Here is a 27,633-nt window from a genome sequence, read left to right as displayed (position 1 = left end):
GATAACAAATGGGACAGTGCTATATCTGGGTACAAATTATTTCGCAATAATAGGGAGGATCAACTTTGTGGGGGTGTGGCACTTTATGTCAGGGAGGGTATAGAGTCCAACAGGATAAAGATCATACAAGAGAGTAAGAGTATAATGATAGGAGTATACTACCAATTTGGCAGTGCAATAATAAGGGGAGATTTCAATTATCCCAATATTGACTGGGTAAATGTAACATCAGGACATGCTAGAGACATAAAGTTCCTGAATGTAATAAATGATTGCTTCATGGAGCAATTGGTTCAGGAACCAACAAGAAAGGGAGCTATTTTAGATTTAATTCTTAGTGGAATGCAGGATTTGGTAAGAGAGGTAATGGTGGTGGGGTCATTTGGTAACAGTTTAAATTAATAACTGGAACGGGTACAATAAGTAAATCTGCAGCTCTAACACTACACTTTCAAAAGGGAAACTGATAAAATGAGGAAAATAGTTAGAAAAAAACTGAAAGTTGCAGCTGCAAAGGTTAAAAGCGTTCAACAGGCTTAGGCATTGCTTAAAAATACAATCCTAGAGGCACAGTATATATGCATTCCACGCATTAAGAAAGGTGGCAGGAAGGCAAAACGATTACTGTCATGGTTAAAAGGTGAGGTGAAAGAGGCTATTTTAGCCAAAAAAACATCCTTCAAAAATTGAAAGAAGGATCCATCTGAAGAAAATAGGATAAAACATAAGCATTGTCGGAGGAATCGGAGAGACGAGCCTCTCCCTGGAGAGGAAGGTGAAAGGACAGCGAAGGGAACCCTGAGAGAACGGGGGACCCAGGGAGCTGGGGGAAAATCAGCCTTCTGCCGGCCCTGCTGACGTCATTTTGCGGCGACGGGACTCCCGATAAAATTGGAAGGACAGCGGTGCGCAGCCGCCGGCATGCTGCCGAAGCCGCGCGCCAAAGGGGCGCGCCCCTTCTAAATTTGTTGCCCAGGTAGAGTGTCCATCAAGCTAGTTTGAGAGAACATTGCCCAAATCTCATCATGGACTGAGTTTCCTTACTCCGAAGGCCATCAAATCTTCACAAGAGACCACTGTTCTGTTTGTACGTCTCATGTTGAATGTGAAAGTGGCCCCAACCCCCTACACTCATACCTAATCCCCACCTCGAGTTACTAGGTGGGCCTCCCATAGGGATACAAATACCTGTCTAGGGAGTAGACATTATAGCAAGGCGCACTCTCTCTCTCTCTCTCTCTCTCCAAAAACAGGCTGTTGTGAACCGCGATAAACCTTTACCGGCCTCTAGTGCACAACGTACCGCAAATGAAAGGGTTGTAGCTATTGGCTGCATTAGGAGCTACGCTAACACTGCGGCTGTTTCGCTGCACATGATAACTCTTTCCTACTTTACATATGCTCCACCCCAACTCCGCCCCCTGAATACAAAATTGCAAATCGCGTTAGCGCGATTTGCGGAATTATCTCCTGCGTAAATCCTTGGAAAATGACCCCCAAAATTTGCTACATCTTCCCCGGGAGTAGCTCCAACGAGAGGACTATGGACTCCCATGTGGTAAGGCGTGTAGGACAGTTTGAAAGATATCCTATTCCTGAAATCTCCTTCTCATCAGGTTCGCCAGAGAGTCTGGCCAATCTACAATCGCCTCAGCCGCTGATGGAGACATCAATTCCGAATTTACAAGTTAAGGTACAGGGACCCGGGGAGACAGTAAATGCTGTGCAACCCGGGACTTTAGATAATGCAGTCGGTGTGGGAGGGTTACTAACTCAAGAAGTTTGTTTAAGGGAAGATCGGAATTTGAATATGGAAGCATTAGATCCACAAAATGTTACTTTAAGTGATATATGGAAATTGCTTATTGAAGTTAAGAAAACTTTAACTACCTCTATGTTACAATTTAAAGAAGATATTGAAAAAGATAATAATAAAATAGAACAACATGCGAGTCGATTGAATGTTTTAGATGAAAATGTTAAAGTTATAAATGCTCAAGTAACATCGATACAAGTAGCTAGTAACTCATGTATTAAAGATAGTCTAGTTATTCATCGCCATTTAGAAATGTTGGAAAATGAAAATCGAAATAGGAATTTAAGGTTTCTCCACTTCCCAATGACCAGATTGCTATCCGCATTTGAATTACTCAAGAAATATTTGATTGAAATTCTATCTATAACAAATATTGATGAGAGAAGTATTTAAAAACTGTACTATATTCCTAAATCTAAGATTCTACCTCAAAATGGAGTAGAGGAACTAGACATTATACAACAGGAATCTCCTAATTTAACTTCATTTTTAGAAGCATCCACAGATGATATTTCCTCTAGAGCTACATTAGTAGTCTCTTTTTGTAGAGAACAGGACAAGGGTATACTACTACAAAAATTCTTTAGGAATAAAGATATTTCCTTTTGTGGGCAAAAGGTCCAAGTTTTTCCGGACGTTGCTCGCAACACGCAATTACGACATAAACAATTCTTAGTATTTAAACCAAGGGTCCTGGCTATTGGAGCATCCTTTTTTTTTTTAAATATCCATGTAAATGCCTAGTTGTTCTTCAAAAAAATAAATTTATATTTCTAGATCCTACCCATCTAGAGGTGTTTCTGAATGATAAAGAGCAGAGATAGATATTGTAGGAAAAGAATGTATAGTCTCTGATGTATATTTAATATACTTTTCCTTGAATTAACTTTGGTTAAATTTCTTTGTATATCCTCCCATAATTGGGGACTTTATTACTGAGGTACAGTAAATAATGTAGAAATACTTCCTTGTTATATCTATGTACTAAAAGTTATTTTCCTGATTTTTGCAAATGTAAAAATGTTGTTAAAAATCTGAATAAAGAATACATTTAAAACATAAGCATTGTCAAGTTAAGTGTAAAACATTGATAAGACAGGCGAAGAGAGAATTTGAAATGAAGATGGCCATAGAGTGCTCCCTCCATGTGACAGGGGCCGGCCAATGGCACGGATACCCTGTCACATGGTAAGGGCAAAGGACCATCGGCACCATTTTGATTAGTGGCAGCCGACGGCCTGGGAGCGGGAGATCGCTCCCGGGACCCCCACTGGACCAGCAGTTACCTGGAAAAGGTTTTTGGGGAGGTCGGGAGGGTGGGGGAAGCTAAGGGATTAGTTTTAAAGGGTCGGGTGGGTTTAGGGGTTATTTTTGTGTGCCGTTTTTCCCGCCCTCCCCCAAAACGATAAGAGAACCCCCACGAACAATTTTGTGGGGTTTTCCTATCGGTTTCGGGGAGCCCCCGATTTCTGATGATTTTGAAAATATCGTACGATATTTTCAAAATCGTCAGAAGCCCGATTCACATCCCTAATAGTTACATGATGTTAGGTTCCATATTAGGAGCTACCACCCAGGAAAATGATCTAGGCATCATAGTGGATAATACTTTAAAATTGTTGGCTCAGTGTGCTGCAGCAGTCAAAAAAGCAAACAGAATGTTAGGAATTATTAGGAAGGGAATGGTTAATAGAATGGAAAATGTCATAATGTCTCTAAATAGCTCCATGGTGAGACCACACCTTGAATACTGTGTACAATTCTGGTCGCCACATCTCAAAAAAGATATAGTTGTGATGGAGAAGGTACATAGAAGGGCAACCAAAATGATAAAGGGGATGGAACACCTCCCCTATGAGGAAAGGCTGAAGAGGTTAAGGTTGTTCAGCTTGAAGAAGAGACGGCTGAGGGGGGATATGATAGAGGTCTTTAAGATCATGAGAGGTCTTGAACGAGTAGATGTGACTCGGTTATTTACACTTCGAATAATAGAAGGACTAGGGGGCATTCCATGAAGTTAGCAAGTAGCACATTTAAGACTAATCAGAGAAAATTATTTTTCACTCAATGCACAATAAAGCTCTGGAATTTGTTGCCAGAGGATGTGGTTAGTGCAGTTAGTGTAGCTGGATTCAAAAAAGGTTTGGATACGTTCTTGGAAGAGAAGTCCATTAATGGCTATTAATGAAGTTTACTTAGGGAATAGCCTGCTATTAATTGCATCAGTAGCATGGGATCTTCTTAGTGTTTGGGTAATTGCCAGGTTCTTGTGGCCTGGTTTGGCCTCTGTTAGAAACAGGATGCTGGGCTTGATGGACCCTTGGTCTGACCCAGCATGGCAATTTCTTATGTTCTTATGTTCTTATATGTTCTCTAAATATCAGAGTTAGCCAGAGAAGTTATATAGTTATCTGGCTAACTCAGCACATTCCAGTAATGTCCCTGGAATGCTCTTGACTTATCTGGCTAAATTCTAGCCAGCTAATAAGTTATCTGGCTAGAATGTAGCTGGATAAGAGCCCAAATATTCATTTAGCAGGAAATCTCTATACAGCAAAAGGTTTCTGAATGTGGACTTCCAAGTGTTCAGAGATAGCTCATGAATTAAATTAAATCTGATTAGATACATTTTGGACTCAGAGGGTATTTCTGTTACCTTATTTCTATGGCAAAACTCAACATTTTCAGTTACAATTTTTCCGATAAATGTCATCACAATCAAACATAGAGAATGACTGACATATGTAGTCTAGAACCCTCAATTTTTGTTTTGTTTTATTTTAAACTAGTAACATGCTAAATGATGGGGAAACGGCTATCTGGCCTATCCAGTCTGCTCAGTTATTCTGTCTTCACTGTAAAGGATAAATCCCAGCCTCTGGTCATGGCATATGGCCACTTGCAAAACTTATCCTTATCCAGTCTTTTTTGTCTTTCTCCTTTGTACTCCACAATCTTGGATAGAAGAACATACAAGAACTACACTTACTTCCCTCCAGCAGCCATCTTTCGCATTCCTATCCACATAGCTTAGTAATAATCTAAATAGTCGTCAATACTAATATAGAGAAAAACAATAAAACTTTATGTTTCATTAAAACAAAACAGACTAGTGGCCAGCCTAGGGAACCCCTCTGCCAATGCAAAAAACACAATTCTAACAAATAAAACAATGTCTCACCAGGCCCACTCTCTTGGATCTCCCCCCTCCCCAAAAAAACAAACCAAAAAACCATATACACAATTGTAAGTTTCTTCATAGACAGGAGCAATCCCCAGATGCTCCTGTCCCGCTGGTGCTTTGACACCATTTTGAATAGAGTACCAGCAGGGCAGGAGCATCTAGGGAGCACTACTGCACACTTGAGGATGCTTTCAATTGCTGGAAAATTGGGAAGGGGTTTGTGTGGTTAAGGGGATGGAAAAAGACCTGACAATGTTTTAGAATGGTGTTTTTTGTGGCGGGAGAGGGGGACTCCAAGGCTGGCAGGCTCAGACTTTTTAAAATATGAAATGAAACAAATTAAGTAAAAACTCCGTATGGAATGACCCACTCCCCTCAACTCCCAGTGAAAGACAATCAAAGCAAAACAAAAATAGACCTCTTGTACAGAACCTGCTATAAATAAAAGTACTAACACAAGCATCCATATGTCTGGGCTTCTCTGACAAGCTGCAACACATATTAACCACTTACCATGCATTCTGGCAGTCTCAACACTCATTGTTTAAATTAGGTAAATATATCTATGAATACTTAAATACATGCTGCTAGTCATGCTTTCTGCTCTCTCCACTTTTAGCACTAGCAAATCGATGTGTCATCTGTCCTGGTACTGCAAAAACTCCAGATGTTAAGGGTAATGCTCAAATAGCTCATGTACTTGTAAAGTATTTAGGAGCTTTTAGTGAGTGTACCAAATGGTACTTTTCAAAGAGAGAGTGCCTAGGTATCTTGTATTTGAAAATCAGTATAAAGTGTGTGCGTGAAAAGCAGCTGTACACATTTCCCCTGTTCTTTTATGTAAGTGTCCTAACACAGAAAAGTAGTGCACACATTTGTGAAATGTCATGAGCATGTGCTATTTTCCTCCCCTGACCTAAACAAGTAACTGAGGATGCCTCCTCACTACCCACCTAAAAGTGTGTGCATTACAGAAGACCAAAGCTGTAATGACAATGCTCAGTCTGAGACATTTGGAAGTAGCCTTCACATCCCAAAGAGGAAAACCAGTTCCATGGTGCTCACTCGTAGAAAAGGGAAAAACAATTTTCAGCCAATTCTAACCAGGTAAATAGTTTTGGAAATTGTCATTCTTGAGTTAAAATACTGTTTGCTTCCTCTGAAACTATGCCATGACATTTGGAACCTTGTCTCTTATGGATAAAACATGTTTTATGTGATAATATTTTTGGGGAGGGGCTTGTATACCTTATTGACATATATTTTATTATCTTTATAACTGTATAATTAGTTCAATAATGTGTATTTGGTTTTAAGTGTTGTTTTGATCTACATTTCTCATTATATCATGCTCTGAACACCCACTTTATAAATAAATATCATGTTATAAATAAATATCATTATTATTATTTAATATAACTATTTGTATCAAAATTCTATGATTTAGCATTTGTCAGTGGCAGGTTATTTTATTTGCTTCATGCATTTAAAAGGTTTACTTCAAGTAACACCATACACAAAAGTGGCATTATAGCATGCACATTTCTTGAACCTGAAGTTAATCCTAAAATGAAAACAAAAAGCTGTCTATAATTTTCATATTCCTCAGTTATAAATTTCATGACAATGTATTAAAATTTTAATTATTACCTTAGGATACTGCTTGACGGGGATCAATACTTTTTCTGTAAGCTTTATGTTTTTGTTGCTGATTATATCAAGATATTTCTTTTCCTCATCTTCTTTTTTTGAATCATCAGAGCTTTGATATTTTTCAATTTCTGAAAAAAAATGGAAATAATTGATTGAGATAAAAATAGCAATAATAGAATCTGATCTATTTTGATCTATACTAGCTACAGCAAAGAGGCTCCAGACTGAGCAGTTATAGAGCCAGATATACAAAACATTTTCCCCCATAGACACAAAGGGTCATATTCATGGGGAGGGCAATAATGATCTTCCCCACATGCTTTAAAAATGTTGCTGGTGTGCATAACGCAAGTATAAAGTGCTTTGATTTTTTTGTTTTTTAAGCAATTTAACAAATTCAATACAGTACACCAGAAACGACATTCAGAGATTTCAAAATGAAATCTCTGTGAGAAATGTTTCTCCCCTGCCCCTAACTGTGCACACATTTCCCTACGCTAAAAGTTATGTGTGCTGTGAAAAGCATGCACACTTTTATCCGCCTGGACGGGGGGCAATAATCAGGACTTGATACTACATGGGTCAGCATAGGTGTATATCCACAGAAATATATCTGAATATTGTCAACCGCAGTAGAGGATGGTTATGCTCACTCCTGCAGCTGGCGGTTCCTCTGTCTGTTGATTAGGGCCTTCTTGGTGGCTGTGGGGTGACCTAGAGAGCTGCACAGGCAGACTCTCACCACATGTGCACGCCCGCTTCTGAGGATAGTGACATCTTCACTGTTGTGCAGCTCTTTGTGGGTCCTGGTGGGAAGGGATGCTATGACTGCTCCTGAGGTCAGCAGCCTCTCCACTGTTTTTGCAGCCTGCAGTAGACCCCAGCAGGATAGGAGGCAGTGCCTTCTTCAGGGGCCGGCGGCATCTTCACTGTGGTGCAGCTGTCAGTGGGGATCTAATTGAATGGAAGGTTACGCTTGCTTCTTTGATTGGTTTGCCAATTTGCAGTGTCTTGCCAGTGGGAAAGGGAGGTTGTGCCAGCTTCAAGGGCCAGCAGCCTCTTCACTATTTTGCATCCCTTTGTGGACCCTGGCAGACTCGGGTACTGACTAGCAGGCTCTATCTTTGGGTGACCACACAGGTGCTTAAATGTCCTTCACGTGCTCTCCATTAAGTAGGGCAGTCAAAAAAGCAAGGTGCTTACACTGCAGTCTCCTGAGGAAGGCAAGCGGTTGGCAGCATCTTCTTCCTGCTTTTGGTTTAAGGATACACACACCAACAGTGTCACGCCTGGTGGGTAAGTACATTTTAATTTAAAAGAAAGGAAAAGAGAAGAAACTTAAAGCAAGGTATGGAGCCTGCAGTATTGTGACCTGGGGGTCTCAGGCAAGGGTGCATTGTGTTTCATTTGTTTGCTGCAGGGTGGAAGTACCTCAGGTTTGTGAGCATTGGCATAAATGGGGACCCCCCTCATTCACCCCATGCTATGTTGGTGGTATATAGTTCAGAGCGGCAAGAAGCATGGTTCTTTCACCTGCCTCCCCCTAGCTGTGGATGCACATATTTATGGAGGCTATGGATTTTTTATGCCTTTATGTTGTTTCTGATTTGTGCACTGTATGCCATGCTGCTTTTTTTTTTTTTTAATCACCTCTATACTGTTTGTGAGTCCCTGTATTATATGCCTTAGGGGTTTTGATGTCTTTATGCTATTTTTGATTCCCCACACTGTACACCATGGGGGATTTGAGCCCTTTGTGCTGTTTGTGATTCCATGCACTATATGCCTAGGGGGCACTGGCAGCTTTATACTGCTTGTGATACCATGCATTATGTCTTGGGAGTCAGTGCTTAACATGTATTAGGTTTACATTCACCACAGTCAAATAGTTAACAAATTGAGTCATAACTGATTTATAGTTTTACTGTACCGGCCATATGTACATAGCATGTCCATGGCTCAATCTGTACAGTTTGAAAGAGATATATACTACCTCCACTGGTAGAATGAACCACATTCCTCCTACTGAGACAGGGATCCCCCGCTCTTGCTGCTTCAAGATTCTGTTCAAATCCTCTACCCTTATAGTATTTGCCAACCTTTACTGTCACCCTCGCTATGCTCATTGTATGACTCCTTGGGCTTTTGATACTATTCTTTCTCCACCTCAGCTCTTGAGATACACCTTGGGGGTTTTACAGCTATTTTTATTTGCTGCATTGCTCTGCTCTTAATGTTTCAGTTTTTAATAATTTTCAGTGCCATTGTTGCCACTGCCACTGCTCCAACCCTTCTTGGTATCTTAGGGTACTTCTTCCTCTGTTCCATCTATCTATGAGTTTCCTTCCAAATTCCCATCCCCTAAGGTACTTGCTGACTCTCGGTCTTACAATGGCCATCTTTTGCTTGGCGTACTTGAATCACCATTTCTCAGGCCCTTTGTGCTATTCCAAGTACTGCTTGGTCTTTAAAGTTTAACAGAAGCACATGCTACTGGTAGGATCAACCACATCCCTCCTTCTGAGGCAGGCATCCACCATTCTGGCTATATTTTAACTTCTGTCCAAATCCCCTTCTCCTTTAATTGCCAACTCTTACTCTTGCCCTGGCAATCTGTTGATTTTGCATGCTCGCTGTACCTGTCTTGGGACTTTTGATACTATTCTACCTCCTGCCTCAGCCGTCAAGGTACACCTTAGAAAAATGTCAATCACTTTTCTGCTCCTACTTTTTCAGCTTTTAATTGACATCACCACCGCTGCCTGCTGCCACTCCAAACCAGTCTTAATACTTTAGGATGCTTTCTCCACTTCTCTGGCTATCTTCTTGGTGCTTTCCAAATCCCATTCCCTTTCGATACTTTCCAATTCTTGTTCTTACCCTGATTATCTCTTGTTTTGCATGCTTTCTGTGTCATTTAACAGACTCTTCATGCCACTCTTGTACCACTTTTCCCCTCACCCTGCCTTACCCCTCAAAGTACACCTTGGGGGTTTTATGGATACTCTTCTTGATGTGCTGTTTTGCTCCTACCATATCAGTTTTTAAACACCCTTGCCACTGCTGCTCTAAGCCAATCTTAGAACCTTAGGGTGCTTCTGCTGCTGCTTTCTGAATCACCTTCCCCTAGTGTTATTACTGACTTCCTCTTGCCCGGCCATTTGATTCTTTATACAGTCCTTATTCACCAAGTTATATTTAATGGTTTCATGCGTTCCTGGACATATTCTTCAAACTTCATTTCATTATGGTTCTTGCAATTATTGGTCTCATCCAGAATTTACCGTTGATGGAATATACCATAGCAAAACTCAAAAGCTGCAAAGGTGCAGCACCCAGAACCAAGACTGCGCTCCTCTATGATGATTGCTTCTGAGATACTGGAGGCAGAATTTTCCAAAACCTATATCACAAGATATTAAACAGCAATTTGATAAATCTAGTTATCAGTTTCTAACTGACAGATGAAATTTAATGTGGACAAGTGCAAATTGATGAACAAGCTGAGCTCTTTAATGGGAGTCACCACCCAGAAAAAGGACCTTGTGGACAAATCCTTGAAATCTTTGGCTCAGTGAGTAGCACTGCTCAAAAGAGCAAATAGAATATTAGGAATTATTTAGGAAGGAATAGAGAACAAAACTAAGAATACCGCAATGTCTTTGTATACATCTATGGTAAGATTGCACCTTGTGTATTGTATTCTGTTCTGGTGCCCCCCCCCCCCCCCCATCTCAAAAAAAGACATTGCGGACATAGAAAAAATATAGAGAAGGGTGATAAAATTATAAAGCTACCATATGGAGAAAAGCTAAATATATTAGGGCCCTTTAGCTTGGAAAAGAAACAAGTGAGAGTGGAAATAATTAAAATTTATAAAATCATGAATAGGAAAGAAGGGATAAATAGGGAGCTGTTATTTACCCTTTCAAACATCACTACAACTAGTGCACATTCCATAAAACTAGCAACTAGGGATGTACATGGGGATGCACATATGTTTTAAACAAATTTGAAAAACAGAAGGAATAAGGGCCAATTCATTTCATTCAGTGGTCTAGAAATGAATTGAAGGCTCTGACTTAAAGAAATTGTATTTTTTTAATTTGGTTAAAACTTCCAGTCAGGTAATATGAATAGGCCCTAAGATGGGGCCTCGCCTAGGGCATAGGGCAAGAAACAAAGCAGGGGCCATGGCCTGTACCTGAGCATGATGTCAGCAGCAAAGCTATAGCCTAAGTCTAGGCCTGAAGCAAGGGCCTCAGCTAGGGCACAAGATGCAGGCCAAGGAAGGGGCCTATCCAAAACCTCACTGAGGTCTCACCCAAAACCGAAGGATATGTACAGGCCCCCCAAAAAATTACTTAATTTATCCAATGGGTATCTGAAGCCGCGGCCAGGCTGAGAACCAATGGCCCACGTCCACATCCGATACCATGGCATGGACTTGAGGCCAGGTCCTGAATCTAGGACCTCAGCCTAAGCCAGAAACCAGGCCCAGACCCAATGCCGGGGCCTGGCCGAGTGGCCAGTTCCTATTGCTGGGCCTCAGTCTAGTTCAGAGCCATGGCCCTACCCCAAAGTTGAGGACCGGTCTGGAGGATGAGTTCCAATGCTGGAGCCTGGCCTAGATGCTGAGTCCTTAATCCTGGACCTTTGCCTTGACCCAGGTCCATACCCAAAGTCAGGAGACAAAGTGCAGCTCCAACACTGGAGCCTGACCTGGAGACTGAGTCCTAATACATGAATCTTTCCCCAGGTCCAGCTGGAGGTCTGATACTAAAATCTCGGCCAAGGTTGAGCCCCAAGCGCAATGCTGCAGGCTGGCCTGGAGGTCAGTTCCAATGCAGTTCCATGGCATCGGCCTAAGCCAGAGCCCAGGCCGATGCCATGTTCAGGCCCGAGGGCCATGTTCCAACATTGTGGCCTTGGCCTGGTCCATGGCCAGATGCTGGGGCCTGGCCTGTTAGCTGGGTCCCCAAACCTGGAATTTGGCTTAGGTACAGGTCCAGACCAGAGCCCAGGCCTCAGACTTCCTCTTCGTAATACTTCTGTTTTCTTTCTTCTTGTTGGTAATGATGCTATCTGCTGGAGTTGTGCTGGAATAAATTAACTATCATGCATCCTCCCCAGCAGATGGCACATTGGCGGATTGCTTGACTGATTTCTACTGATTTCACGGTGTGCCTCAAAACCATTGTTTGGCGTGCAGATGTGTTTGTTGATGTATTTTTGAGAAATAAATAGTCTCTATTGGCGTATAGAGCACGTTTGTAAGCTCGCTTGACATCAGGAACTGGATATCCTCTTTGCAAAAAACGATCCGCCATCTTCTGGGCTTGATTTTTAAAGTCCTGTCTATCTGTGCATAGGCGTCTGAGTCTTATAAATTGGCCCTGAATTTGCAGTCCCTATCAGATTTGCATATAGTAGGGGTCCCAATATGAAAAATCACATTGTTCGCACCAGTACATATCAACCATGCACATCATTGAAATTTCCTGAATGTACAGGCTGCAATTTATGGGGTAGATTTTCAAACCGCGCGATTTGGCGTACTTTTGCTGGCGCATCAGGCGCAAACAAAAGTACGCTGGATTTTAGTAGATAAGCGCGTAGCCGCGCGTATCCGCTAAAATCCTGGATCGGCGAGCGCAAGGCTATCGATTCCGTATAGCCGGCGCGCGCCGAGCCGCGCAGCCTACCCCCGTTCCCTCCGAGGCCGCTCCGAAATCGGAGCGGCCTCGGAGGGAACTTTCTTTTGCCCTCCCCTCACCTTCCCCTCCCTTCCCCTACCTAACCCACCCACCCGGCCCTGTCTAAACCCCCTCCTTACCTTTGTCGGGACGCGACCTGGGGGCAGGTACGGAGGGCGTGGCCACGCCCACGGACCGCCCCAGGCCGTAACCACGCCCCCGGGCCCACCCCCAAAACGCTGCCGACATGCCCCCAAAACGCCGCGCTGACCGGGCCCGCCCCCAACACGCCCCCTTCAGAAAACCCCGGGACTTACGCGAGTCCCGGGGCTCTGCGCGCGCCGGTAGGCCTATGTAAAATAGGCGCACCGGCGAGCAGGGCTCTTAAAATCCGCCCCTATGTGCATTAAAATCTACAAAAACTTCGATCCCTCTGCATAATGGACGCCAAGCCACACTATTGAGGGAAGCCTCCTGTCAAATTAATTTTGTGGTTTATATAATATTTTGCCCTTGTGAGTTGCAATATATAGGTATGACAAAGCGCTAATTAAGAACAAGATTGACAGAGCACAAGAGCTGCCTTAAAACAGAGAAAATAGAAGCGCCGTTGGTCTCTCATTTTTTGGAACATCAACATAATTTTATCGATTTAAGATGGTCAGTCTTGAAACATATACCTGCACATTGGCACGGAGGTGATCGCGTCAAACAATTAAGAATCCACGAACGATGGATCTTTCAACTAAACACTGTTCACCCACACGGTCTGAATCGCGAAATTGAATCGATGCAATGCATATGATTCGCATGCGGCAATCACAATCAGCTAATTCATGGAATTCATTGAGCCGAGTAAAGCATGCGCAAATGCTAAGTGAATCCATAGTGAATTAAGTTGAAATCAGCTAGTGAATAATCAGTTGAATGCGGGTGAAACACATGCGCTTAAAAGCAGCACTTTAGAGCCGCGGCCATACAGGGGTTTTTCTCCGGACCGTGAAGAAGTAGTGTTCACGCTCGCGAGACAGTAAGTGCAAGTGGCAACTCAAGCAAGGCAAGTACAATCCCGGCAGAGTGGTTTGTGATAAATATTTAATTTTTTCAGATATTGAAATGTAACTGAAGACGTTTTGGCATGAGTTAATACAGCCAGACAGGGTGGCGTAGGCAGACGCATAACGCTGAGCTCCGCTGATCGATTATTTTTTCTGCAAAAGATGCCGGCGAAACGGAAGGGCAAGCTCCGTATCTTTCCCTCAGATACAGAGCTTATGGCCGCTCAACGTTTAATAACTACCTATGCGTCTGTGAAGGTACCTGAAGTTGGGGGAGCGAACTCCGCTGAGGGCGCCACCGAGGAAGCGTTGGCCTCTCCTGGAGATGTGACTCTTAGCCCCCCAGTTCCTAGGAAACCAGAGATTGCCTTCTCCCCCTCCCGCCCGGAGACCGCCGAGTCGCAGACACATGACGTGGTGTTGGAAAGCTCGGCGCAGGGAGGTCAGAGGGCAGAGGATGCCGAAATGCCGAAGCAAGATTCGGAGGCCCCCGGAGCATCAGGGGCAGAAAATCTGGTTGTGCCCCCCCGTATCGACCCCGATTTGGAATGGGGACAAAGAAATCTTGAGAGGAGCATTTTCGACATCGGAGAGGGAGACTCAGCTGGCCGGAATATCACCGGTATTAAAAACGGGTGAGTTCTTGAAACCCCGTTTTCAAATGCCCTCTAAGCCAGAGAAAATAACTTTAGAAGCAATCTGGGATATTATGGCGGCGTTGGTAAATGTGATTGGAAACTTCCAGGACAATTTGGAAAGCGTAGAACAGAAAGTGGAGCTATGTGAAAACCAGATAGAAGAAATAAAACCAAAACTTGGAGTGATGGAGGTTGAAATAAAGAAAAATCAGGAATGCAACGTTAAGATTATAAAGGATATCACTACAATTTCAAGGAGGTTGGAATTTATGGAAAATTATTCCAGACATTTAAATTTGAGATTTTTAAATTTCCCAAAAATTGTTGGTGAACTTCCATATATCACATTAAAAAAGTATTTTGTTGAAAATCTGAAATTTCAAGAAGGAGAAATCCCTCTAGAGAGAGAGAGTGTCTCTTTATAAGGCCTGCATTGTAGTCAACTATAGAACAGCTAGCTAGTAACTTGAGGTGAGGTCTTGGTGGTGGTATAGGGTTTTGGGCCCAGTTTCACATGCAGAGTGAGACATAGGAACATCATTGTATACTTCAGTGAAGATTTGATGTAATTTGTGGTAAGGAAATTCACACAAAGAAAAGATGTATACAATGTTCTCTCACCCTATTTTAGGATACTATCAACTATATTATTAGTAATTTTGTTCTTTATAATGGGGTAGATTTTTAAAAAGTGCGCCTTCGCGTACTTTTGTTCGTGCACCAGGCGCAAATAAAAGTACGCGGGATTTTAGTAGATACGCGCGTAGCCGCGCGTATCTCCTAATATCCAGGATCGGCGTGCGCAAGGCTCCCGATTTTGGGCAGCCGGCGCGCGCCGAGCCGCGCAGCCTGTCTCCGTTCCCTCCGAGGCCGCTCCGATTTCGAAGCGGCCTCGGAGGGAACTCCCTTTCGCCCTCCCCTCACCTTCCCCTCCCTTCCTCTACCTAACCCACGCCCCCGGCCCTATCTAACCCCCCCCCCCCCTACCTTTATCCCTGGATTTACGCCTCCCGGAGGGAGACGTAAATCCACACGCGCCAGCAGACTGCTGGCACGCGGAGACGCGATCCGGGGGCGGTTCCGGAGGGCGCGTCCACGCCCCCGGACCGCCCCGGCCCGATACCACGCCCCCGGGCCCGCCCCCGAAATGCCGCGTCCTACCCCCAAAACGCTGCACGATCGGCCCCCGCCCCCGACATGCCCCCCTCGAAAAACCCCGGGACTTACGAGAGTCCTGGGGCTCTGCGCGCGCCGGCAGGCCTATGGAAAATAGGCGCGCCAGCGCGCAAGGCCCTGCTCGCGTAAATCCGGGCGGATTTACGCGAGCAGGGCTTTTAAAATCCGCCCCAATAGTTTTAACCATTTTTCCTTTTACTGACATCAGGCTCACTGGTTTGTAGTTTCGTGGATCAGCCTCTAATTCTTTTTAAGAACCACCATAATGTTGACCATCTTCCAATCTTCAGTACTATAGCTGATTTTAATGATAGAACACAGAATACTAATAGTAGGTCTGTAATTTAATTTTTCAGTTCTTTCAGCAGTGTAAGATGTACACCATCTGGTCCTGGTGATGTACTATTCTTTAGTTTGTCAATTTGCCCTACTATATCTGCCAGGTTCACTGAGATTTATTTCAGTTCCTCTGAATCAGCACCTTTAAATATAATTTTTGGCATGGGTATTTACTTTGCATCTTCCTCAGTAAATACTAGGGATGTGAATCGTTTTTTAACGATTTAAATTATTGTCAGATAATCTTTAAATCGTCATTAATCGGTAAGGGACTCGATACAATAGGAATTCCACCGATTTATCGTGAAAAATCGTATTTTTTTGTTAGTGCGCACTAACGGGAGGCAGGAAGTTAGTGCGCACTAACAGAAAACAATACAATTTGACACTTTTCAGGTCAAGTTAAGGTCAGTTAAGTCAGTTAGGAATGAATATGTATTCCTATTGGCTGGCTGCCCTCTTATTTATTGATGGTACCAAGGTTCCCACTGAGGTGATGTTTTAATATATGGGGGATGGGTGGAAACGGTTGGTAACTTGACAAAAAAAGTAATGTGATCACTGATCAGTCAATGTGACTAGAACTTGTGCCCTATTCCTGATACAGGGAGTATTGTGATCTTCCTGCACACAGTGCCCTATCCTAGTTACCGGGGGTGTTGTGATCTTCCTGCACGCAGTGCCCTATCCCTGATACCGGGAGTGTTGTGATCTTCCTGCACGCAGTGCCCTATCCCTGATACCGGGAGTGTTGTGATCTTCCTGCATGCAGTGCCCTATCCCTGATACCGGGGGTGTTTTGATCTTCCTGCACTCAGTGCCCTATCCCTTTTGGGGCCTCAGACTTAATATCGCTATGATATTAAGTCGGAGGGTGTTCAGAAAAGCAGTTTTTTCTGCTTTTCTGTTCACTTCCCTGGCGCCGGCAGAAATTAACGCCAGCCTTTGGATAGGCGTTAATTTCTAAAAGTAAAATGTGCAGCTTGGCTGCACATTTTAATTTCTGTATCACTCGGGAATAACTAATAGGGCCATCAACATGCATTTGCATGTTGTGGGCGCTATTAGTTTCGGGGGAGTTGGATGCGCAAAGCTAGCGTGTCGAAAACATGCATCCAAACCTGGGCTAACACTGCGCACCACTGTACTGTATCGGCCTGATAGTGAGCAAGATGGAAAGAAGTCACTCACAGATCAAAGTCCTGGATTTCAAATATACTGACTTTGGTTAAATGGTAAAGCATCTTGAGAAGAAGCTAGAAGACTAGGAAAATCCTGGATTTTGAACAATTTTCAATGAACAAAGCAACCCAGTTTGAAAGAAATTCTCTAATCAAGTTTGAACAATGAGTTAGCAGTTTATCAGTAGCCCATTGCCCCTTAAGAAGAACATGCTTTTGAAACACTGCAGTGTCAGGTTTCTCCTTAGATATTTGTGACCTTCTGAAAAGTAGCTTAAACAGTTCTAATTTCACCATCTCTTGACAGTGAAAGTTTCATCAGAGGATCTAAAGATAAGTGCTTTAAGTGTCATCTTCAGTAGAGGAATTGTGAAAAAGACAAGTGGTTTAAAAGATATAAGACACAAGATACTTCAGAAGATATGTGACTATTTCTAATCCCAGATGCTATTTTAATTGCATTAATTGTTTTTTTTTATTGTTCTTTATTGTGCTACAGTGATTAGAAATCTATAAGAACAAACTAGAATGTGAGTCATAAGATTAAATTATGTAGTCCTGTGCTAAGCTGTATGAAGGTCAGATAGCTATATAATCAGCGTACAAGAATGAAATTATAGTTGGTATTATTTCAGGACATTTTCTATTTACAAGGTTTGTTGTTTAAATTATTGTTTCACCAAAAATGATAGCAGACAGAGGCTTGAAACTACAGGTTGGTTAGCTTTATCTTAGTGGTAGAAAATTTAATGGAGATTCTGCTAAAGGAAAGGATACTACAATTCAGTGGGATGCAGGATCCTGGGCAACATGGTCTCATCAAATAAATCTGTTTTTTTCGTGGGCCACTAGAGAATTAGGTCAAGAACGAGCACTTGATGCAATTTGCCTGGATTTCGGCAAAGCAGTTCATATGGTCCTGCATAGGAGGCTCATTAATAAAATAAGAAGCCTGGGAGTGGGTCACAAGGTGGTAAAATGGATTACAATTTAGTTGACTGACAGATGATAGTGAATGGTGGTAAATGGAACCTACTCTTAGGAATGAATTGTGATAAGTGGAGTGACTCAAGGATTGGTTCTGGATCCGATTCTGTTCAGTATCTGTTCAGTATCTGTTCAGTATCTGTTCAGTATCTTTTTAAGTGTTATTGTGGAAGGATTAGAAGGAAAAGATGGTCTTTTTGTGGATAACACTAAGATCTGAAACAAAATGGACACACTTGAAGTAGAGAGAATGAGACGTGATTTATGAAAACTCAAGGAGTGGCCAAAGGTTTGGTGGCTGGAATTCAGTGTCGAGGAGAGTAGAATCATGCATTTGGGGTGCAGAAATCCAAAGGAGCTGTACATGAAGAGGGAGAAAGATTGATGTGCACAGAGACCTCAGGGTGATAGTGTCTGATGATGTGAAGGCAACAAAGCAATGTGACAAAGCAGCTTCTAAGGCCAGAGGAGATACTGGGCTGCATAGAGAGAGACATTACCAGTGGGTAAAAGGAGGTGATAATGCCTCACCGGGAGTACTGTGCTCAGTTCTGGAGATTGTTTTTCAAAAAGGATAAAGACAGGGTTAAAGCAGTCCAGAGAAAGACAACCAAAATGATTGCACAAAAGACTTATGAAATGAGACTGAATGACCTAAATATATATACCATGGAGGAGAAGAGAGTCAAGGAAAATATGATACAGAACTCTAAATACCTGAAAGATATTAATGATGCACAAAAATCAAATATTTTACATTGGAAAGAAAGCTGTAAAATTAGAAGTCATGATATGAAACTTCAAGAAGGTAGACTCAGGAACAATGTCAGATGCCACCCACCTCTTATCATTAATATCAGGAAATATTTCTTCAAAGAAAGGGTGATGGATGCATGGAATGGCTTTCCCAGAAGAGACGGTGAAAACAAGAACAGAATCCAATAGAGTATGGGATAAACACAAAGGATCTCTAGAGGCCAAAGGACAGAAATGAAAAAACTGGGTAATCAGAGTTATCTTTTAATGTAATATTTCTACATGGGGTAACCTGCCTACAGTAACAGTTATTACCCTTGGCAGAAGGCACAGGAGTAATCTGCATAGAGTGCCAGTTACTACCCGTAACAGCTTGCTAGGCAGATTAGATGTACCACTGAGTCTTTTTCTGCCATCATTTACTATGTTAGCATGTAAAGTTAAGTGGGTAGGTTTAACTGGTTATTCAGTGGGGCACGTCTCCGATTGAATATACTCGGTTTAAGTTACCCAGATAAAGTTATCCTTAATAACTGTTCCACTCGCTGACTTACTAAATATTATTTTAAAAAAACAAAAAACACAAGCAACAGCTGATTCTCCCCGACTAGCCAAGTCATGTTTGAAAAAGGTATGGTACTTAGTGTAACTGGGTTTAAAAGAGGTTTGGATAAGTTCCTAGATGAGCAGTCTGTAAACTATTAAGACCACATTTTTTGATGGCCTGTGCGCAGAAAATCTGATGGATGCACGTATGGCCGGGCTGCATTCTAGAAACTGCCCGGCCATGCGCGCATCTCCCAGTACGCGCAGAAGTGCCAGGCCAGTGAAGAGGGGCGGGCAGGGGGTGGGGCAGGGCCAACTGGGACAGCAGCAGCCATAAGGCCCTATCCCGGGAAAGCGCGTGCTGGCAGCTGGCCGGCGCATGGAAGTTCCTTCTGCTCCGAATGAGCAGTAAGTATTAAAAAAAAAAAAAAAAAAATTAGATTAGCTAGGTGGGGGTTAGGGGCTCGGAGAATAGAGGGGAACTGGGGAAGGCCTACTCACGTCACTCCGTGTTGATTTTTAAAATCCCCCTCCCCTCCCTGTGCACGTGGGTCCCAACCCACCTGGATATTAAAATGCAGAGCGCATGTGCGTGGGAACCATATTTTATAATATGCGCACGGTGGCTTGTGCATGTTATAAAATCACCGCGTCCACGTGCGCCGGGAATCGTGTTTACATGGACGCCCACAAGCTTGTTTTAAAATCAACCTCTTAGTAAGGAACAGTATCTTGGGATCTATTTAATGTTTAGGTACATGCCAGGTTCCTGTGGCCTGTGCCCGGAGGCAGGCACAAAAGGTAAGACAAAGGTCGGGCGGGTTAGAGTAGGGCTGGGGCGGGAAGGTTAGGGGAAGGGATGGGAAGGTCAGGCTAGGGGGAAGGGACGTTCCCTCACAGGCCGCTCCGATTTTGGAGCAGCCTGGGAGGGAATGGGGGAAGGCAGCTCAGCTCGGCGCGTGCAAGGTGCACAATTGTGCACCCCCTTGCATCCGCCGACCCCTGATTTTATAACATGCACGCACCTGCACGCACATGTTATAAAATCATGCGTATATGTGTACGCGCCAGGTAGCGCACTCACCTTTTAAAATCTACCCCTATGTGCACAAATGCTGTTTCTACCGTGTAAGTGGGGGGATTTTAAAAGCCATGCATTATGATGCCATTAACCATTTTCCTAGTTCATTCTGAATTCACCCAGTTAAGGGATCAGACTTCTAAACGCCCCTAGTTTAATAGCCTCTCTTCTCCCTTGTTAGACCCAACCCTTAAAACTCAGATGATCTGTCTAGATGTTTTTGTTTTACAACGTGCACATTCTCCAAAGCAGAAGTAAAGTTATGTGGCAGGAGATCTCGGCATGAGCTTGTGTGTGTAAATATTTACATGCTAATTTCAATGTGAAATCCAGGAATGTCTATGCCCCACCCAGACCACACTCATGCCCCACCCCTTTTTTTTGGAATTTTTAATTTGTATGCATAGTATCAAGCATGCACATACAGAGGTGCCTTTTAAAATCTGCTTGGCATGTGTCAGCCTGACATATTTACTTATCCCTCAGATTTGACACATGCCTGGCTTTTAAAATTCACCTTTTATTCTCTGCTATAGCTTTGTCATCCCTAAGTGCCCCTTTTATCCCTTGATCATCTAATGGTACATCTAACCTCCTCACAGGGATTTTACCTCAAATGTACCTGAAAACATTTTTATTATGAGTTTTGCTTCCATGGCAAGCTTCATTTCTAATTCTCTTTGCCTTCCCTATCTATTTATTTATTTATTTGAAAGATTTTATATACCGTCATTCGTAGTTACATCACAACGGTGTACAATATGTTTACATCTAAGACAAAGATATTCACATAATTAAATATAAAATAAAATATAAAAACAACATTAAAAACATCTAAAATACAAATCAAATAGTATACAGTTTTAAGTCATACTGAGAAAATTACTCTAAGGGCTGGCTGCAAAGGCTTGCTCAAAGAGTCAAGTTTTCAGTCCTTTTTAAAAATTCCTGAACTCGGATTCAAGCCGTAACTCGGCTGGTAGAGTGTTCCATGTGTTTGGGCTTGCTATAGAGATAACTCTTTCCCGTACTAACGCTAAGTGTGCAGTATTTAGTGAAGGAACAGAAAGCAGACCTTTGTTAGCGGATCTTAAGGATCGGTGTGGCGTGTGCAACCATAAGGAAAAGTTTAGCCAATCTGTTTTATAAGCATAAATAGCCTTGTGAATGATACAGCAAGTTTTATACAGAATCCTTTGAGTAATGGGAAGCCAGTGCAAACTAATCAAAATTGGGGTGATGTGTTCATGACTGTTACAATTTGTTAGTACACGTGCAGCCGCGTTTTGCAACACCTGTAATGGTCGCAATGTTGGCTGTGGAAGTCCTAATAAAAGAGAGTTGCAATAATCTAGTGATGATAACATAAGGGCCTGGTATGGATCAAAAATCATTAAGGTCTAGTAGTGGTTTTAGATGTCTAAGGACTAAGTTTATAGTATCCATCTCTTAGTTTCATCAAGATATGCTTTTTTTAAAATTTAGTTCTCAGTCTGTGGTTGTCCCTAGGTCCTTGACTGAGTCAGCTAGTTTGATTCTAATATTAAGTGATACGGAAAAAACTTTTTTGATATCAGGTTTAAATTTTCTTTCAAGAAGGATAATTTCAGTTTTTTCCATATTGATGGCAAGTTTCATGTGTGTTAAATCATCCTTCAGTGCTTTCCATCTGACTTGCTAGTGCTTATGCAGTTTCCTGTTTTCTTCATTTGAATTCCCTTTCCATCTCTTGAAACATGTTCCTTTAGATTTTAGCCTTTTTCACCTCACCTTTTAATCATGCTAGTAGTCATTCAACCTTCCTTCCAACTTGGTCTGGGCTTTAAAGATCATATTTTCAAACAATATCCATGCCTGAGCTAAGCTCTTAACCTTTGCATTTGCTTCTTTTACTTTTTCCCTAAGCATTTTCCTTATTTTATCATAGTTATCTTTTGAAAATTAAATGCTGTCACATTAGAATTCTTTAGTGCACTCATTCAAGTTATTAAGTCAAATTTGATAATGCTGTCATCACTATTGCCAAGTGGCTCCAACACTATTACCTCTCATAACAAATTCTATGTTCCACTAAAGACTAGGTCTAGGTGGAGGTGGAGGATAACGTGTTGGAGAAACATCTACTCACCTGCTATTTCCTCTGAATTGTTTCCTCTGAGTGCTGTGTGCGGAGAATTAAGAGTTTAAACTTACTTGGCCTTGCGAGTGGATAACCGCGAGGGACTTCTGGGTGCCTGACGTCAGGAGGAGGGATCAACGAGGCGTATAAAAATCAACGCCCTGCAGTGTTCAAGTAGGTGGAGGTGGAGGATAACGTGTTGGAGAAACATCTACTCACCTGCTATTTCCTCTGAATTGTTTCCTCTGAGTGCTGTGAGCGGAGAATTAAGAGTTTAAACTTACTTGGCCTTGCGAGTGGATAACCGCGAGGGACTTCCGGGTGCCTGACGTCAGGAGGAGGGATCAACGAGGCGTATAAAAATCAACGCCCTGCAGTGTTCAAGTAGGTGGAGGTGGAGGATAACGTGTTGGAGAAACATCTACTCACCTGCTATTTCCTCTGAATTGTTTCCTCTGAGTGCTGTGAGCGGAGAATTAAGAGTTTAAACTTACTTGGCCTTGCGAGTGGATAACCGCGAGGGACTTCCGGGTGCCTGACGTCAGGAGGAGGGATCAACGAGACGTATAAAAATCGATGCCCTGCAGTGTTCAAGTAGGTGGAGGTGGAGGATAACGTGTTGGAGAAACATCTACTCACCTGCTATTTCCTCTGAATTGTTTCCTCTGAGTGCTGTGAGCGGAGAATTAAGAGTTTAAACTTACTTGGCCTTGCGAGTGGATAACCGCGAGGGACTTCCAGGTGCCTGACGTCAGGAGGAGGGATCAACGAGGCGTATAAAAATCGACGCCCTGCAGTGTTCAAGTAGGTGGAGGTGGAGGATAACGTGTTGGAGAAACATCTACTCACCTGCTATTTCCTCTGAATTGTTTCCTCTGAGTGCTGTGAGCGGAGAATTAAGAGTTTAAACTTACTTGGCCTTGCGAGTGGATAACCGCGAGGGACTTCCGGGTGCCTGACGTCAGGAGGAGGGATCAACGAGGCGTATAAAAATCGACGCCCTGCGGCGCATCGACGTCTCGTCACCGAAGCCGCGCGCGCCAAATGGGGCGCGCGGCTTAGTCCTGGAAGAAGCCATAAAGCGAGAGAAAGCTTCAATTTCAAACAGTGAGTAAATAAATTTGTTTTCGGTACTCCACCCGCTTCCTTTCACATGAAGAATTGGCTATATTGAGAAAGGGGGTTAAGAGACATATATTTCGAGGTGAAAGTGCTGTCTGAACCTGATGCCTCATACTAAGCGGAAGGCAAAATCAGGGAGATGTCTACTTCATCCCCTGTACTGCCTGCCTCTCAATCTCGGATACCAGTCTTCTTTGCTCCTATAACAGGAGTTGAACCGGAGGAGCGGGCCGCTGGAGGCATTGGTATAGAGCAAATACCAGCCTCCCTGGCCGAAACAACTCTAAGCCCCGGTGCCCCAAGTACTCCTCCTCCACCATTACAGATTTCTACAGAATCTTTGCAATTACAACTTACTAATTATGGATTGGGAGAAGGAGCATCTGCCACACCAGGGGAATTAGAATCTGAAATACCAGAGAGACTATCTTTGCACTTGGATAAATCATCTCCAATAACAATGGAAAGTTTATGGGACGCCATAAAAGCTTTAGAAAAAGCTGTGCTAGATTTGACAAAGATTACTATTGATTCCAATCTACGTTTTAACAAAGTAGAAACAGCAATATCAAAGTTGAATACACAATCTGAGCAAGTGGAGAAAAGATTTGAGAACTTGGAAGTGTGGCAGCAGAAGTTTGCCAGAGCTGAAATAGTTTATGATAAGAAACTGGAAATTTTGGAAAACTCGCTTAAATATTTGAACTTGGGAATACTAAATTTCCCTAAACATAATCTTATTTCCCCTTATGACATGTTTAAAGAATATTTGTTAGAAATATTGAAAATTCCTCAACAAGCTATCCCCACTGTTTCCAAGATATACTATGTTGAACCGAAAGGATTGGTATTACAGCAGAATCATAATATAGAATCCTCCTTAAATTTAACTGGGGTGATAGAGTCAAATATAGATACAGTTATATCTACTAGAACTATACTACATGTGTCATTCTCATTTGCTATAGATAGAGACAACATATTTAGATCATATATGAGGAATAGAATGAGTATGTTTCATGGTAGCAGGATATGGATATACCCAGGCCTTTCCAAACAAACTCAGGATAGAAGAAGGAAGTTTTTAGATTTAAGATCAGAGGTAGAAAGAAAAGGAGGGAAAATGTTGATAAAATTTCCTTGCAAATGTGAGGTTGAAATACAGCAACAAAAAAATGTGTTTTTTGAGGTTTCTCAGTTACGTGTATTTTTAGATTCTATACCCCAAGTAAATGTGGCAGTAGTTTCTGAGGCTTAAAGGAATGTTTTCTGTTAGTTCTCAATATTTCAATTGTTCTATGAGTAGGGATTAACCTGCCATTTATTTCCTTAAAAAATGCTCAATTACATAATCTTCATGTGAGTAATATTTCTACTTTTCATTTACAATAACTATGAATACTAGATAAGTATTGTAGCTTAATTTATACCTTGATGAGATGGATCTGTATTCATTTGTTTAAGTTTATTTTGTATTGTGAAAATGCATAAATAAAAAAATTAAAAAAAAAAAAAAAGACTAGGTCTAGAATAGTTTTCTCTCGTTGGTTTTTGTACCAGCTACTCCATGAAGCAGTCATTTATTTCACCTAGGAATGTTATTTCTTTAGAAGGTCCTGATGAAACATTCATCTAGTCAATACTGGGGTAATTTAAATCATCCATTATTACTGTGCTGCTAATGCAAAGATATATCATTCATCAGTTCAAATATAAATTATTTTATAGGCAGACCAAGAAAAGGTAATTATAATAAATTATAATATCCCCTCTTTCCAGTAATGTCCACTTTGCATCAGTATAGTCTAGAAAATAATACCTCACTGGCTAACAGCAAAAGGAGCCCCCTGCTGAGACACTGAAGGATATTCTATGGGACATCAAAAAGAAGATAACTTTCACAAAGAAGTGTTAATGGTGCTTTTCAGTTTTCATAGCTTTCAAAAGAGACATTTTTTGCCCTAAATTTGGCCATTTCTTGAGTAAAAAAAAAGTGGCCAGGGTCTTTCTTCGTAATTTAATTTTTCCTGGCCAGGCATGAAAAAGAACAATTTAATAAGCCACTAGCTTCCATTAATTAAGAGCCTTATTTATAGTACATGCCAATATTCAGCTGAATATAAGTGTCTAAATATATTTTAGGCATCTAAACTTGAGGATCCTAATCATAAGTAAGGTATTGACTCAATCAGCACTGAGAACCTATGCCCTGTAACCAATCTGACCATGCCCCCCTTTTAAGGCATCTATATTTAGGAGCCTTGAAATTTAAGGCACCTAAATGTAGATGCTGAGACCAGAAAAGTGGTTAATTCAAAAGTCTAGGTGCCTAATTCTTAAAATTAGGCACTGACAGTGTTTGAATATTGGGCTTCTTACGTTTTCAATAAAGTATTAGTATAATTTTTCACCTTCTTTTTTGTGGGTAGAATTTTTATGGAAATAATGCATGTATATTTTATGATACTATACAAAACATGCCACAGGTAATGCCTCCTACAAATGTGGCTAATTATATAGGCATTGTGAAATACCATGCATACTTAGAGTTGGATTAAAGTATCACTTGCAGAAACAATTGAATTGCAAGTTTGGACAGATGAGGGCCTTTTGTCAGACTTTGGGTCTCCATAAAGATCTACCATTTTCTAAATTAGGCCTAGACTCATCATTTTAACAAGAAACAAGTCATGATATCATCTGTTTGCTGTTGTTTTGTTTGCTGATATGATTAGCAAACAAAAAAGAGCACTCATCAAAAAGATAAAATCTTCAAAGTATTTAATTTTCTTGTATACACAGTAAACAGCTTAAATATTGCAACAATGGACTGTCATGATACCCTCATGCATGCCACAAGTTTTTGTGGGTGTGTTCTGTGCGGGTCACGATTGATCATGGGTCCAGCAATTTGTTCCTTGTTTTTAGTGATTTTTTAGATTTTTGCAAATAAAATTGAAGTTATTACTTTCCTTTCTCAGGTGGCGAGTGGGCAGCATTGTGACTTACGGGTCACCCAGATCACCCGAATTAGCATCATGTTTCTATTGAGTCTCTGGGGTGAGGAGTGCAGTGGTATCAATGTTTCTCTAAATGAGATTTCAGCATTAATACATATGAAATTTCAACACCTAAAGATTCAAACATGAAAATTTCAAAAGCTTTCCTATGATCAGGGTGAACTGCCATATTGGCGTTTGGGTACCACATCACACTATGGGATGTGTCTTGAAGCTACTGCAAAAAATCATTGCATCAAAGCATTGATATGTTTGACAGCTGTCAACAAAAGTCATTGAGCGAAGAATAAATAATTGTCCCTATGCAAACACATGATTCTTTTATTTTCCATTGCAATTTTTTCAACTTTATTCCTCAGCTTCAAAGGAAATTATATTTTGAAACTAGGCCATCTATGTCATTTCATAGATTCATCATTAAAAATCCCTCCAATTGGGTTCCACGTCATTTCATAGATCCATCATTAAAAATCCCTCCAGTTGGGTTCCTCCTGGACCCATGAACCCATTACTATATACTTTCCAACAAAATGTACCTGTCACGTAACTATGTGGGTCACATGTCACAACCAGTTAGAGTGTGGATCATTGAACATCACAGTCGCTTGAACGCTCAAGATGATCATATACCAATAGTTGCCACTGCATTGCGCTTTTGATCATACCTTTTCAGATCTATGATGGACTATTCTTGAGCACGTTTCCCTCTCACAACTGGGAGGTATGTTAAAACCTAGTTAAATAGACGTGGACACTATTGGATATTTACAGTAAATATTGTCACCAAGGGGTATCAATGAAAGGATAGACTGGTATATTCTCTAAATGTTATTATTGAGACTCCCTCATTTTTCTTTTTCCCACTGTGCAGTGACTTATGTTTGATTAACAGTGCATGTTCCTGAACTGAGTTTTTTGAAAATAATGATGAGTAGCTGCGACTTAGCATTTAGTCAGTTGCATGTATAGAGAGCCAGTCGACCGACATGAGCATGGAATGATTTATAATGTTTCATGAGTGCGCTTGTCTACCATTTATCTTTAGGTCTTAAATGATAATTTATCACGTTTCTTTTAGGAATGGGAGTTTCCTCACAATATGATGCTATCTTCTCATTTTTTAACTGTTTATATGGTGCTTCAATAATTGTTCTAATCTTCTTTATTAGGTGCTTAACTTCAAGCCTTTTTTTTACAGGGACGCTTGGTACATAAACAATTACTCCTAAATCAGAATTTTCAGTTTGAAATGCTGCAGTAT

General features: G+C 41.7%; 1 protein-coding gene across 2 annotated transcripts in view; it reads right to left on the bottom strand.

The window, feature by feature from the left end:
• The window catches only part of KHDRBS2 (KH RNA binding domain containing, signal transduction associated 2), a 1,412,749-nt gene that overhangs the window by 1,102,067 nt on the left and 283,049 nt on the right, over positions 1-27,633 (bottom strand). For both annotated transcript variants that reach the window (XM_029595673.1, XM_029595674.1), the window contains exon 2: positions 6,651-6,781. In XM_029595673.1, coding sequence (XP_029451533.1) covers positions 6,651-6,781 — 131 coding nt within the window. The remainder of the gene's footprint in view (positions 1-6,650; positions 6,782-27,633) is intronic.

This window comes from Rhinatrema bivittatum, chromosome 3, assembly GCF_901001135.1.
Source record: "Rhinatrema bivittatum chromosome 3, aRhiBiv1.1, whole genome shotgun sequence".
NCBI lineage: Eukaryota > Metazoa > Chordata > Amphibia > Gymnophiona > Rhinatrematidae > Rhinatrema > Rhinatrema bivittatum.
This window is presented reverse-complemented; position numbering and strand designations above follow the sequence as displayed.